The sequence below is a fragment of the Acanthochromis polyacanthus genome, chromosome 16, assembly GCF_021347895.1.
Source record: "Acanthochromis polyacanthus isolate Apoly-LR-REF ecotype Palm Island chromosome 16, KAUST_Apoly_ChrSc, whole genome shotgun sequence".
Lineage (NCBI taxonomy): Eukaryota > Metazoa > Chordata > Actinopteri > Pomacentridae > Acanthochromis > Acanthochromis polyacanthus.
In genome coordinates this window covers 37,777,527-37,792,527 of record NC_067128.1, presented here as the reverse complement: position 1 = coordinate 37,792,527, position 15,001 = coordinate 37,777,527, and the positions used below count along the sequence as shown (strand labels likewise).

The following is a 15,001-nucleotide window of genomic DNA, read 5'->3' as shown; positions in this document are numbered from 1 at the left end:
ATCAGGGTGGAGATGACCACGACAGCTCAGCTCTTCTATCCCTAACCCTACAGTCCAGCTGGTCCTGAGGTTTCTGAACCTAAAACTGTAAAAACGTTGATTCACTGAACTGTCACCAGCAGCCCGATGTTCTTCTGGGAAAAAAGTCGACACAACGGTGATGATGTAGTTTGACTTTTATCACTGAATAGTTGCAGCTTCTATGAAATGTCTTAAGATATAAATGAAATTGTTTAAAAAATGATGTATTAAACTGTAAAAATGTGAAAATGTTCACCCCAGAAGGATGAAAACAGGCTTTGAGTCGCTGCTGCTTAAAGTGAACAGATGATCAGAGATGATGGACTAGGACTAGATGGACTAGAAGGACTACAGCTGAAGCTCACTAAGCTTGAAGAAGAACTCCAGGACTGAGGTTCTACTGAGCAGCAGACAGAAACGGCTGACGGTGGATGATGTTTATTTTACAGCTGTTTTCTGTGTTTCTGAGGTGAAACAGCCGCTGCTCCAATGAGGAAGAATGTTGAAACTTGAATGTATATACAGCATGTAGCAGGTTTTATTCACAGCTAAACTGTTTCTAAACACTGTGAGTGATTCGGTGCTTTTCATGATGCTGACGTTTCTCCTCAGAGAAGAACCGACAACCTTCAGTCTGACTGATGGTCTGCAGGTTCCACCAAGGTGCAGCGTTCGTTTATCAGCTGATTACAGTCCTTTAAGATCCTCATGAACAGTCTGCATCATGAACAGCACAATGTTCTATTAAAGTTATATTTATTGAGCCTTAGACAGAAACCAGCACACGTTTAATAGTTGAACTGAACTCACACTGTAGCTCTGCACTGTTTCTCCTTCCTGCTGCTCCACGTTTAAACTGTTTCAATGTGTTTAAATAATCACAGTCGTGTGTTTTCATAGTTACAGTTGCTCCCTGTTGTGCAGGTGTAGCTCAGGTGGTTAGGGTTGATGGTGGAGCTTCTCATCACCTCCGTCAGGTAACTGCATCACTGCTCACCTGGACAGACAGGAAGTCAGGTTAATGATCTGTTCTGTTTTAGACCGTCCACTGTTTATCTGCGTTACAGAGTTTATCTCTGCTCAGTGTACTGCACATGTTGTCTCTGACATTAAATCCACTTCAAAGTCATTTTTATTGTTTTTTTTGTGAAATCAGATCTGTTTTATTCAGATGGCACTTTTTATATCAGTAGACCAGCGTGCTGCACACAACACCAGACAGGCAGCAAAAACCTGCAAAACAAATATTCACTTTATTAAAAAATATTTTTACATTTTTAAATGGCTTACAAAAATATTCTACAAGATCCCAAAAATATTTACAAAATTTTAAAAATATAAAAATGTACCCAAAAATAACTGAAAAATAGCTAGAAATATCAAAGTATTCAAAGAATTATAAAAATAAAACAATTAAAAATGCTTAAAAAATTAAGACATTTTTAACTGACTTTCTTCAAAAACACAGAAACCTTTAAACATAAAAAAAACTTACAGAAATGTTTCACAAGATCCCCAAAATTTTTACAAAATTGAAAATATCTAAAAAAAACATATTTAAATCTAGAAATATAAAGTATTCCAAGAATTATATAAAAAATAAAAAGTAAAAAAATGCTTAAAAGATTAAAACACTTCCAACTGACAATTTTTTTTATTTCAGAACCTTGAAAACATTTTAAAATAACAAAAAAGATTCCAAAAATATTTGCAAAATGAATAATAAATTAATAAAGTATCCAAAAATAATTGTAAAAAGTTAGAAATACCAAAAAGTATTACAAGAATTATGAAAAAAATAAAATATTTGCAAAATGTACAAAATATATAAAAGTGTATAAAAAATGACAAAAAGCTACATATATCAAAACTATTCCAAGACTTAAAAACATGCTTATAAAAGTAGACGTTACGTAAAAATATTTAAAATACAAGTGTCCCTAAAGTATGGACACAAGAAATCTCATTAACTATATATAACTATATTTTTTTTTTCCTCTACAGATTAAATATGGCTATTATGTTAAGTTTTCACCAGTGATCAGAAGTCTGGGCTCATCCATTAAACTCCCACTTTTATCCATGTGCTAACATAACTACAAGGGTTCTCTGATCATCAATGAGCCTTTCAGCACCATTAGCTAACACAATGTAGCATTAGAACACAGGAAATGTTCCTCTGTACCCCTATGGAGGTATTCCATTAAAATCAGCTGTTTACAGATAGAACAGTCATTTAGCACATTAACTATGTCTACACTGGATTTATCACTCATTTAATGGAATTAACTGATTTTCTTTCAAAAACAGGGACATTTGTAAGTGAGCCTAAATTTTTGAACGGTAGTGTAGATAAAATACAGTACAAAAATATTTTTTTAAAAACTAAGTATCAACAAATATTAAAAAATAAAACAAATATCTATGTAATGTAAAGATATTTCAGTAATCATACATGAACAAACTATGTTGTATTTAAACCCACAGTGTGTCTGTAAAACAGCTGATCAATGGTTGGACGGAGTGATGATCTGCAGCTTCCTCCAGAGGTTCTTCTACTATAAATATTCAGTGTTAATCCACAGAGAGGCTGCAGGTCCTGAACATCTGATGGATGCTTCCATCACCTCCCTCCTCTGGTCTCCTGTGGTCATGTGACACGTGGCTGCTGTCACTCTGATTGGCTGAGAGTCAGACAGGAAGAAGCAGAGACTCTTCAGGCTTCTTACTGGAACCAGAACATGGAGAATAAAAAACAGTCAGGTGAATGTAGCTAAAGTAGAAAGAGGATTCAGAGGAAATCATTAGACTTTTATTTCTCATGCTGATGAATTTAACAGCAGCTGTTAACACTGAAGGAAAATTTAAAAAACAATGTTTTTATGATCCAAACAACTTGTCATGGTCTAGAAATGATTTGAAATTTATAGCTTTACTAATTTACAATCTGCAGTTAATGTCTTCTGTGTAATTTTTACACTTTGAGGACCAGATTGGACCCTCTGGAGGACCGCTTTTGGTCCGCGGGCCTCATGTTGGACCCTCTGGAGGACCGCTTTTGGCCCACAGGCCTCACGTTGGACCCTCTGGAGGACCTCTTTTGGACCACGGGCCTCATGTTGGACCCTCTGGAGGACCGCTTTTGGTCCGCGGGCCTCACGTTGGACCCTCTGGAGGACCGCTTTTGGTCCGCGGGCCTCATGTTGGACCCTCTGGAGGACCGCTTTTGGACCACGGGCCTCATGTTGGACCCTCTGGAGGACCTCTTTTGGACCACGGGCCTCATGTTGGACCCTCTGGAGGACCTCTTTTGGACCACGGGCCTCATGTTGGACCCACTGGAGGACCGCTTTTGGTCCGCGGGCCTCACGTTGGACCCTCTGGAGGACCTCTTTTGGACCACGGGCCTCATGTTGGACCCTCTGGAGGACCGCTTTTGGACCGCGGGCCTCACGTTGGACCCTCAGGAGGACCGCTTTTGGTCCGCGGGCCTCACGTCGGACCCTCTGGAGGACCGCTTTTGGACCACGGGCCTCATGTTGGACCCTCTGGAGGACCGCTTTTGGACCGCGGGCCTCACGTTGGACCCTCAGGAGGACCGCTTTTGGTCCGCGGGCCTCACGTCGGACCCTCTGCAGGACCGCTTTTGGACCGCGGGCCTCACGTTGGACCCTCAGGAGGACCGCTTTTGGACCGCGGGCCTCACGTCGGACCCTCTGCAGGACCGCTTTTGGTCCGCGGGCCTCACGTCGGACCCTCTGGAGGACCGCTTTTGGTCCGCGGGCCTCACGTCGGACCCTCTGCAGGACCGCTTTTGGACCACGGGCCTCATGTTGGACCCTCTGGAGGACCGCTTTTGGTCCACGGGCCTCACGTCGGACCCTCTGCAGGACCGCTTTTGGACCGCGGGCCTCACGTTGGACCCTCAGGAGGACCGCTTTTGGTCCGCGGGCCTCACGTTGGACCCTCAGGAGGACCGCTTTTGGTCCGCGGGCCTCACGTCGGACCCTCTGCAGGACCGCTTTTGGTCCGCGGGCCTCACGTCGGACCCTCTGGAGGACCGCTTTTGGTCCACGGGCCTCACGTCGGACCCTCTGGAGGACCGCTTTTGGACCACGGGCCTCATGTTGGACCCTCTGGAGGACCGCTTTTGGACCGCGGGCCTCACGTTGGACCCTCAGGAGGACCGCTTTTGGTCCGCGGGCCTCACGTCGGACCCTCTGCAGGACCGCTTTTGGACCGCGGGCCTCACGTCGGACCCTCAGGAGGACCGCTTTTGGTCCACGGGCCTCACGTCGGACCCTCTGCAGGACCGCTTTTGGACCGCGGGCCTCACGTCGGACCCTCTGGAGGACCGCTTTTGGACCGCGGGCCTCATGTTGGACCCTCTGGAGGACCGCTTTTGGTCCGCGGGCCTCACGTTGGACCCTCTGGAAGACCGCTTTTGGACCGCGGGCCTCATGTTGGACCCACTGGAGGACCGCTTTTGGTCCGCGGGCCTCACGTCGGACCCTCTGGAGGACCGCTTTTGGTCCGCGGGCCTCATGTCGGACCCACTGGAGGACCGCTTTTGGACCACGGGCCTCATGTCGGACCCACTGGAGGACCGCTTTTGGACCACGGGCCTCATGTTGGACCCTCTGGAGGACCGCTTTTGGTCCACGGGCCTCACGTCGGACCCTCTGCAGGACCGCTTTTGGACCGCGGGCCTCACGTCGGACCCTCTGGAGGACCGCTTTTGGTCCGCGGGCCTCACGTTGGACCCTCAGGAGGACCGCTTTTGGTCCGCGGGCCTCACGTCGGACCCTCTGCAGGACCGCTTTTGGTCCGCGGGCCTCACGTCGGACCCTCTGGAGGACCGCTTTTGGTCCACGGGCCTCACGTCGGACCCTCTGGAGGACCGCTTTTGGACCACGGGCCTCATGTTGGACCCTCTGGAGGACCGCTTTTGGACCGCGGGCCTCACGTTGGACCCTCAGGAGGACCGCTTTTGGTCCGCGGGCCTCACGTCGGACCCTCTGCAGGACCGCTTTTGGACCGCGGGCCTCACGTCGGACCCTCAGGAGGACCGCTTTTGGTCCACGGGCCTCACGTCGGACCCTCTGCAGGACCGCTTTTGGACCGCGGGCCTCACGTCGGACCCTCTGGAGGACCGCTTTTGGACCGCGGGCCTCATGTTGGACCCTCTGGAGGACCGCTTTTGGTCCGCGGGCCTCACGTCGGACCCTCTGGAAGACCGCTTTTGGACCGCGGGCCTCATGTTGGACCCACTGGAGGACCGCTTTTGGTCCGCGGGCCTCACGTCGGACCCTCTGGAGGACCGCTTTTGGTCCGCGGGCCTCATGTCGGACCCACTGGAGGACCGCTTTTGGTCCGCGGGCCTCACGTCGGACCCTCTGGAGGACCGCTTTTGGTCCGCGGGCCTCACGTCGGACCCTCTGCAGGACCGCTTTTGGACCGCGGGCCTCACGTCGGACCCACTGGAGGACCGCTTTTGGTCCGCGGGCCTCACGTCGGACCCTCTGGAGGACCGCTTTTGGTCCGCGGGCCTCACGTCGGACCCTCTGGAGGACCGCTTTTGGTCCGCGGGCCTCACGTCGGACCCTCTGGAGGACCGCTTTTGGACCGCGGGCCTCACGTCGGACCCTCTGGAGGACCGCTTTTGGTCCGCGGGCCTCACGTCGGACCCTCTGCAGGACCGCTTTTGGTCCGCGGGCCTCACGTCGGACCCTCTGGAGGACCGCTTTTGGTCCGCGGGCCTCACGTCGGACCCTCTGCAGGACCGCTTTTGGACCGCGGGCCTCACGTCGGACCCCCTGGAGGACCGCTTTTGGACCGCGGGCCTCACGTCGGACCCTCTGGAGGACCGCTTTTGGCCCGCGGGCCTCATGTCGGACCCCCTGGAGGACCGCTTTTGGACCGCGGGCCTCATGTTGGACCCTCTGGAGGACCGCTTTTGGACCGCGGGCCTCATGTTGGACCCTCTGGAGGACCACTTTTGGACCGCGGGCCTCATGTTGGACCCTCTGGTTTAATGTGTTTATTGTGTCTCTATGGATCATGATAACTTTAAATTCTCCACCTTAGACAGAAACGTTAGCAGTAAGGATGATAATCAGATTATTATGAACAAAAGGCTCTTTTTGGAGGTTCCAGGAGGCCCCAGCTCTGGTATCCTGACAGCTGATTGGCTGATGCTTTCAGCTGACATGAAGCTAGCAGCTGCAGCTTTGGATCCACCATGACGTCCTGCAGCAGCTCCAGACACCAGAACAGCGTGTGGAGTGTTTCAGAGGGAAGCTGCAGCCGTCAGATGGGTCAGTTTAATCCTGGAATCTTGTGGAAAAGCTGAGACTGTTGGAGGAAGCACCTGCTGGCCGGTTCCAGCGTAAACACCGAGGAGTGGAGAACAATAATCAGGGGCTTTCCCATCCAGCGCCATGTTTACAGGAACAGCTGCAGAACCAGGTAGGCTGCTGGAGGCCTCCCTGACCCCAGACCTGACATCTGAAGAAAGAAGAACATCCTAAAAGCACTGAGAACATCCAGTCAGTGTGATTTATGCTCCTCTGAACCCAGGTAACCCTGGTGTCGTCCTGCAGGTCAAACTGACCTGTTTTAAGTTTGAAAATGTCAGGAAATATGCATGTTTTCATAGTGAAAGCTTCCACATTTTCAACATTTTTTAGTGGGAAAAATGCTAAAGTTTCTTTAAGAACATTCACATAAAAATCAACCAAAATCCAGAGAATTTTACTGGATTTTGGTTGATTTTTACCGAATGTTCTTAAAGAAAATATCAGAAGTTTTACTGATAAATATGGAATCACTTTGAATATTTTTAGGATTTTTTTGGAAAATGTTTTGAAAATATTTACAATTTTTTTTATTTTTTAAGTTTTTATTTCTTGACAAATTAGTTTTTTTTAAATAGAACTTTAAAGGGAAACTTTTAAGGATTTTTTTGGGAATTTTTTTAAAGTTGGCAATTTTTTGTGGAATTTTTTGATTTTTTTCATAGAAAGCAACAATATTTTTTGGTGCCTGTAAATGAGGACAACAGGAGGGTTCAGATCAGACACTAACTCACAGAGACTCACTCCGCCTTCTGACAGCATTAATCATTATTTTACACACATTTTAAATCACTCTAGTTCAGTTTAAAGTCATTGTTTAATCATTTTGACATGTTTTAAATAATTTTGGACACATTTTAATCTTTTTTGACATAGTTTTTTATTATTTTTTGACATTTAAATCATTTTGGACACATTTAGATCATTTTTGGGCATATTCTACAATTCTACAGTTTCACTTATCAGACGCTTTTGTCCAAAGCGACGTACAACACAAGCAAGAATTCAGACATAAGGAAAAACCTTTAGCAAGTGCAAAATTTAAATCATTTTGGACATACTGTAATCATTTTTGGATACATTTAGATCATTTTGGACAAATAACACAAGAAGCAGCACAAAAAACTCCTGAACTGACAAACATGAAGACCTGAGCTCATGTGAGGCTGCAGGATCACACACATACATATATACATGTACAATATACACACATGTAGTCACTGTGAGTGTAAACATGCAGGAAACGGTGGATTAACGTCGGACACAGCTGCAGCAGGAAAGTGAAGCTGGTGGGTCCATCGGGGAGCTCGATTGTTCCAGTTTATTGACGATGACTTTGTGTTTTCAGGGTGAATGCAGAGTTTCTCAGTGAGACGGAGGACAGGAGCTGTTCCCACACACACAGGAAGTCCAACTGGAGGACCAGAACGAGCTGAGTGCTGAGCTCATGTGAGGTCATTTAGAAGGAAATACATCTTCAGTGTCAGCAGCAGGTTGGTGCTGGAGGCCGCAGGTGGAGCTGCTCTACTCTGCTTCATATCCAGGATTTATATCTGAGGCTCCAGCAGGAGAAGGAAGAAGAACAAACCAAGTTCTGATCCATTGATCTGCTCTCAGTGTTTCTATTACCTTTGGTTTCTGCTCACATGTTGGATGTTTGGAATGTTTACTGAGAATACTGACAAGTTTAGAAGTAAAACAACTCAGAGAATAACTGGAAGACTGGAACTCCTTCAGAGGAGTCATAGGAGTCTTGGTGGCCTCACTCTCTGGTCTCTTCTCCTTCAGAGGAGTCATAGGAGTCTTGGTGGCCTCACTCTCTGGTCTCTTCTCCTTCAGAGGAGTCATAGGAGTCTTGGTGGCCTCACTCTCTGGTCTCTTCTCCTTCAGAGGAGTCATAGGAGTCTTGGTGGCCTCACTCTCTAGTCTCTTTCTCCTTCAGAGGAGTCATAGGAGTCTTGGTGGCCTCACTCTCTGGTCTCTTTCTCCTTCAGAGGAGTCATAGGAGTCTTGGTGGCCTCACTCTCTGGTCTCTTTTTCCTTCAGAGGAGTCATAGGAGTCTTGGTGGCCTCACTCTCTGGTCTCTTTTTCCTTCAGAGGAGTCATAGAGTCTTGGTGGCCTCACTCTCTGGTCTCTTTCTCCTTCAGAGGAGTCATAGGAGTCTTGGTGGCCTCACTCTCTGGTCTCTTTTTCCTTCAGAGGAGTCATAGGAGTCTTGGTGGCCTCACTCTCTGGTCTCTTTTTCCTTCAGAGGAGTCATAGAGTCTTGGTGGCCTCACTCTCTGGTCTCTTTTTCCTTCAGAGGAGTCATAGAGTCTTGGTGGCCTCACTCTCTAGTCTCTTTCTCCTTCAGAGGAGTCATAGGAGTCTTGGTGGCCTCACTCTCTGGTCTCTTTCTCCTTCAGAGGAGTCATAGGAGTCTTGGTGGCCTCACTCTCTGGTCTCTTTTTCCTTCAGAGGAGTCATAGAGTCTTGGTGGCCTCACTCTCTGGTCTCTTTTTCCTTCAGAGGAGTCATAGAGTCTTGGTGGCCTCACTCTCTGGTCTCTTTCTCCTTCAGAGGAGTCATAGGAGTCTTGGTGGCCTCACTCTCTGGTCTCTTTTTCCTTCAGAGGAGTCATAGAGTCTTGGTGGCCTCACTCTCTGGTCTCTTTTTCCTTCAGAGGAGTCATAGAGTCTTGGTGGCCTCACTCTCTGGTCTCTTTTTCCTTCAGAGGAGTCATAGAGTCTTGGTGGCCTCACTCTCTAGTCTCTCAGGTCTTGAAGACGTCCTGCTCTAGTCACATTTATTCATGTTCCATTGGTTACAGTTTGTTTACAGGTTGTGTATCAGGTTGTTTACAGGTTGTTTATCAGGTTGTTTACAGGTTGTGTATCAGGATGTTTACAGGTTGTGTACAGGTTGTGTACAGGTTGTGTATCAGGTTGTGTACAGGTTGTTTATCAGGTTGTTTACAGGTTGTGTATCAGGATGTTTACAGGTTGTGTACAGGTTGTGTACAGGTTGTTTACAGGTTGTTTATCAGGTTGTTTACAGGTTGTGTATCAGGATGTTTACAGGTTGTGTATCAGGTTGTGTACAGGTTGTGTACAGGTTGTGTAGAGGTTGTGTACAGGTTGTGTAGAGGTTGTGTACAGGTTGTGTATCAGGTTGTGTACAGGTTGTTTACAGGTTGTGTATCAGGATGTTTACAGGTTGTGTACAGGTTGTGTACAGGTTGTGTACAGGTTGTGTACAGGTTGTGTATCAGGTTGTTTACAGGTTGTTTACAGGTTGTGTAGAGGTTGTGTATCAGGTTGTTTACAGGTTGTGTATCAGGATGTTTACAGGTTGTTTACAGGTTGTGTACAGGTTGTGTACAGGTTGTGTATCAGGTTGTTTACAGGTTGTTTATCAGGTTGTTTACAGGTTGTTTACAGGTTGTGTAGAGGTTGTGTATCAGGTTGTTTACAGGTTGTTTATCAGGTTGTTTACAGGTTGTGTATCAGTTTGTGTACAGGTTGTGTACAGGTTGTGTACAGGTTGTGTACAGGTTGTGTAGAGGTTGTGTACAGGTTGTGTACAGGTTGTGTATCAGGTTGTTTACAGGTTGTTTACAGGTTGTTTACAGGTTGTGTATCAGGATGTTTACAGGTTGTTTACAGGTTGTGTAGAGGTTGTGTATCAGGTTGTTTACAGGTTGTTTATCAGGTTGTTTACAGGTTGTGTATCAGTTTGTGTACAGGTTGTGTACAGGTTGTGTACAGGTTGTGTACAGGTTGTGTACAGGTTGTGTAGAGGTTGTGTACAGGTTGTGTACAGGTTGTGTATCAGGTTGTTTACAGGTTGTTTACAGGTTGTTTACAGGTTGTGTATCAGGATGTTTACAGGTTGTTTACAGGTTGTGTAGAGGTTGTGTACAGGTTGTGTACAGGTTGTGTACAGGTTGTGTACAGGTTGTGTATCAGTTTGTGTACAGGTTGTGTACAGGTTGTGTATCAGTTTGTTTACAGGTTGTGTATCAGGATGTGTATCAGATTGTGTATCAGGTTGTTTACAGGTTGTGTACAGGTTGTGTATCAGGTTGTGTACAGGTTGTGTACAGGTTGTGTACAGGTTGTGTATCAGGTTGTGTACAGGTTGTGTACAGGTTGTTTACAGGTTGTGTACAGGTTGTTTACAGGTTGTTTACAGGTTGTGTACAGGTTGTGTACAGGTTGTTTACAGGTTGTGTACAGGTTGTGTACAGGTTGTGTATCAGGTTGTTTACAGGTTGTGTATCAGGTTGTGTACAGGTTGTGTACAGGTTGTTTACAGGTTGTGTACAGGTTGTGTACAGGTTGTGTATCAGGTTGTGTACAGGTTGTGTATCAGGTTGTGTACAGGTTGTGTACAGGTTGTTTACAGGTTGTGTACAGGTTGTTTACAGGTTGTTTACAGGTTGTGTACAGGTTGTGTACAGGTTGTGTATCAGGTTGTTTACAGGTTGTGTATCAGGTTGTTTACAGGTTGTGTACAGGTTGTTTACAGGTTGTTTAAAGGTTGTGTATCAGGTTGTTTACAGGTTGTGTACAGGTTGTTTACAGGTTGTGTACAGGTTGTTTACAGGTTGTTTAAAGGTTGTGTATCAGGTTGTTTACAGGTTGTGTACAGGTTGTTTACAGGTTGTTTACAGGTTGTGTACAGGTTGTTTACAGGTTGTTTACAGGTTGTGTACAGGTTGTGTATCAGGTTGTTTACAGGTTGTGTACAGGTTGTGTATCAGGTTGTGTACAGGTTGTGTATAAGTTTGTTTACAGGTTGTGTACAGGTTGTGTACAGGTTGTTTACAGGTTGTGTACAGGTTGTGTACAGGTTGTTTACAGGTTGTTTAAAGGTTGTGTATCAGGTTGTTTACAGGTTGTGTACAGGTTGTGTACAGGTTGTGTATCAGGTTGTTTACAGGTTGTTTAAAGGTTGTGTATCAGGTTGTTTACAGGTTGTGTACAGGTTGTTTACAGGTTGTTTACAGGTTGTGTACAGGTTGTGTATCAGGTTGTTTACAGGTTGTGTACAGGTTGTGTATCAGGTTGTGTACAGGTTGTGTATCAGGTTGTTTACAGGTTGTGTACAGGTTGTGTACAGGTTGTTTACAGGTTGTTTAAAGGTTGTGTATCAGGTTGTTTACAGGTTGTGTACAGGTTGTGTACAGGTTGTGTATCAGGTTGTTTACAGGTTGTTTAAAGGTTGTGTATCAGGTTGTTTACAGGTTGTGTACAGGTTGTTTACAGGTTGTTTACAGGTTGTGTACAGGTTGTGTATCAGGTTGTTTACAGGTTGTGTACAGGTTGTGTATCAGGTTGTGTACAGGTTGTGTATCAGGTTGTTTACAGGTTGTGTACAGGTTGTGTATCAGGTTGTGTACAGGTTGTGTATCAGTTTGTTTACAGGTTGTGTATCAGGTTGTTTACAGGTTGTGTACAGGTTGTGTATCAGGTTGTGTACAGGTTGTGTACAGGTTGTGTATCAGGTTGTTTACAGGTTGTGTACAGGTTGTGTATCAGGTTGTGTACAGGTTGTGTATCAGGTTGTTTACAGGTTGTGTACAGGTTGTGTACAGGTTGTGTATCAGTTTGTTTACAGGTTGTGTATCAGGTTGTTTACAGGTTGTGTACAGGTTGTGTACAGGTTGTGTATCAGGTTGTTTACAGGTTGTTTAAAGGTTGTGTATCAGGTTGTTTACAGGTTGTGTACAGGTTGTTTACAGGTTGTTTACAGGTTGTGTACAGGTTGTGTATCAGGTTGTTTACAGGTTGTGTACAGGTTGTGTATCAGGTTGTGTACAGGTTGTGTATCAGGTTGTTTACAGGTTGTGTACAGGTTGTGTATCAGGTTGTGTACAGGTTGTGTATCAGGTTGTTTACAGGTTGTGTATCAGGTTGTGTATCAGGTTGTGTATCAGGTTGTTTACAGGTTGTTTAAAGGTTGTGTATCAGGTTGTTTACAGGTTGTTTACAGGTTGTTTACAGGTTGTGTACAGGTTGTGTATCAGGTTGTTTACAGGTTGTGTACAGGTTGTGTATCAGGTTGTGTACAGGTTGTGTATCAGGTTGTTTACAGGTTGTGTACAGGTTGTGTATCAGGTTGTGTACAGGTTGTGTATCAGGTTGTTTACAGGTTGTGTACAGGTTGTGTATCAGGTTGTGTATCAGGTTGTGTACAGGTTGTGTATCAGGTTGTTTACAGGTTGTGTACAGGTTGTGTATCAGGTTGTGTACAGGTTGTGTATCAGGTTGTGTATCAGGTTGTGTATCAGGTTGTGTATCAGGTTGTTTACAGGTTGTGTATCAGGTTGTGTATCAGGTTGTGTACAGGTTGTGTATCAGGTTGTGGTCCTGCAGCAGGATAACATGGTGGAGGTTCCAGGGTTCTGATGGGTCTCTTCTCCTCTGTTGTTGTGGATCCTGAGGGACCACTTATGGACCTTCTGCAGCAGGAAGCAGCGTCTGGAGACCACAGAGCTGCAGCATCCGCCGGGTGCAGGAGGAAACAAGCAGCTGGAAACATACCAGACACACACAACACACACTAACACACACTGGAACACAACAACACGGTACCACAACCAGTAACGCAACCAGACATAGTAATACACACAGTAACACTGAGCACCTGCAGCTGTGTGTGTGTGTGTGTGTGTGTGTGTGTGTGTGTGTGTGTGTGTGTGTGTGTGTGTGTGTGTGTGTGTGTGTGTGTGTGTGTGTGTGTGTGTGTGTGTGGTACAGGTGGTCTAGTTGTGTATTGTTGTGTACTGAACCACTCTACTCTGTGCGCTGGATAAATGGTCCCACAGGAAACACCCAGTTGTGGTGCAGCCAGATTTATGGTCCTGTTCTGTTCTCTGTTCCTCCTGTTCTCCCAGGTTCCATATTCAACCTTCATGCTGTGCTCTAGCAGAGGTGAGGAACATGTCATTGTGTGTTTATTGTGTGTTTGTGTGAGAAGGAAGGAGGTCAGATCTTCTTAGAACCTATGGATTAAACTAGAGTCCCTATATTACCAGAGTAGCAACATGATGGTCCAAAAAATTTTGGTCATGTGATCTATGGCGCCATTTTGTTTCCTATTCATGAACGCCAGGTTTTCCTGTTAACGTTGTTTACACCGCAGAGAGTAATTCTCGGTCTTTTTTCGCTCCCTAAATACCTGAAAAATGACGGGCTGTTGTGCCTTTAGGTGCACAAATCGATCGGAGAAGGGATTCCACATGTTTAGATTTCCCAGTAATAGTGAAAGAAGGAAACTGGGAAAATAAAGTCCGGAGAGTGGGATGGAAACCGACTTCATCATGGTTTTTGTGCCAGGTTAGTCCCATGTATGTACTTTCATGTTATGATGTATGGGTGAATGACAGATAGAAAAGTTTGATGTGATTTTAGGCAGTTGTGGTTATTTTGACTTTGACCATTTTCATGCATGGAGATGCATGAACCCCGTTAAACTTCAGCGGCCCGTATGTGCAAACGTATTTTGCTAAATTGACCGAAGCTCCAAACTCGATGATAGAAACATTATACACCCATGGAAAGCTTAGATTCTCATGAATCCGCCGGTATAAACCACTTTCAGATGTGATTACCACAGCGGGTAATATAAACACATTTGTCCAACAAATAACGTAAACAGCACAACTCACCTTTGAATCCTCATAGTCACAGATGAAAATATTCCACAAAAAACGGCCATAATCCAACCTTGGACATCCAGACAAAACAAGCCAGTAAAATATTTTGTCCAAAACATGTCTTGAAATCAGTAAAAAAAATCCATAAATAGCTAGTTTTCGTGAATGTGCACCTCACGCTGCGCGTCCCATATTTGGGATAGGCTCCAGTAGAGTTCCTGTGTCCTCTAAATTGTAAAAAAAAATCATTATTATTGATAAGCAATCATCCTTTTTTACTTTTGAACGATGACTAGAAAGCTTAGAATGTAAAAATCCAAATAAAACACATATCGTACGCTAAGCGAGTACACATCCAGGCTGTGTCCGAAATCGCATACTAACGTACTACATACTAACGTACTACATACTAACGTACTACATACTAACGTACTACATACTACATTCTCAATGAGTACATACTGTATACTACGTACTATAAGTATGATTAGAATGTCGACCGTTCACACTGTAGTATACTACTACGTTTCCCATAACGCATTTCAAATCTCCTACGACAAAAACCGGAAGTACGGCTATCAAATATCTCGGCTGAATGCCGGCTTCAGGTCGATTTTACGCTAACAAACAGTCGCATAATTAATGTGGCAATTTCAAGCCGGCACTCCTCGTGCAGTTATTAGCCAGATTATGCGAATCGTTTCAGTTGTAGCTGCAGGCTACTGGAGGTAGCTGCTACTTGTTCTGTATGCAAAGCGAGCTGCTGCAACTAGCTGCTAGCATTCAGTAGCACGTTGTGAGGCATCTGACAAATTTAAAACGTTGGTCAGAAAACGCCTATTTCTCAAATCTGTGGGGTGATTAGGATGACTACTTAACCACATAAAATAAAATAAAAATCGCCGCGGTCCGGCCACAGATCCCGCGGAGGCTTCCATTTCGGTGGATAGCTCGCAAAGCATTATGGGGCGGTTGAGTAT

At 45.4% G+C, this 15,001-nt stretch overlaps 1 protein-coding gene across 1 annotated transcript; it reads left to right on the top strand.

The window, feature by feature from the left end:
* The first annotated feature begins 9,200 nt into the window (after positions 1-9,200).
* LOC127530327 (uncharacterized) lies at positions 9,201-12,892 on the top strand. Its single transcript, XM_051936931.1, has 10 exons — positions 9,201-9,279; positions 9,382-9,573; positions 9,641-9,900; positions 10,349-10,486; positions 10,542-10,596; positions 10,878-10,944; positions 11,326-11,392; positions 11,584-11,650; positions 12,345-12,514; positions 12,677-12,892. The coding sequence occupies exons 1-10, from the start codon at positions 9,259-9,261 to the stop codon at positions 12,744-12,746; spliced, it is 1,107 nt and encodes a 368-aa protein (XP_051792891.1). The 5' UTR covers positions 9,201-9,258; the 3' UTR covers positions 12,747-12,892.
* Positions 12,893-15,001: the final 2,109 nt, after the last annotated feature.

Excerpts from the sequence above, each read along its gene's own strand:
- LOC127530327 (XM_051936931.1), top strand. The coding sequence starts at position 9,259 with ATGTTTACAGGTTGTGTACAG. Across the intron at positions 9,280-9,381 it reads TGTTTACAGGTTGTGTACAG|GTTGTTTACAGGTTGTTTAT; the intron begins GTTGTGTACAGG and ends GGTTGTGTACAG. Across the intron at positions 10,945-11,325 it reads TGTGTACAGGTTGTTTACAG|GTTGTTTACAGGTTGTGTAC; the intron begins GTTGTGTACAGG and ends GTTGTGTATCAG.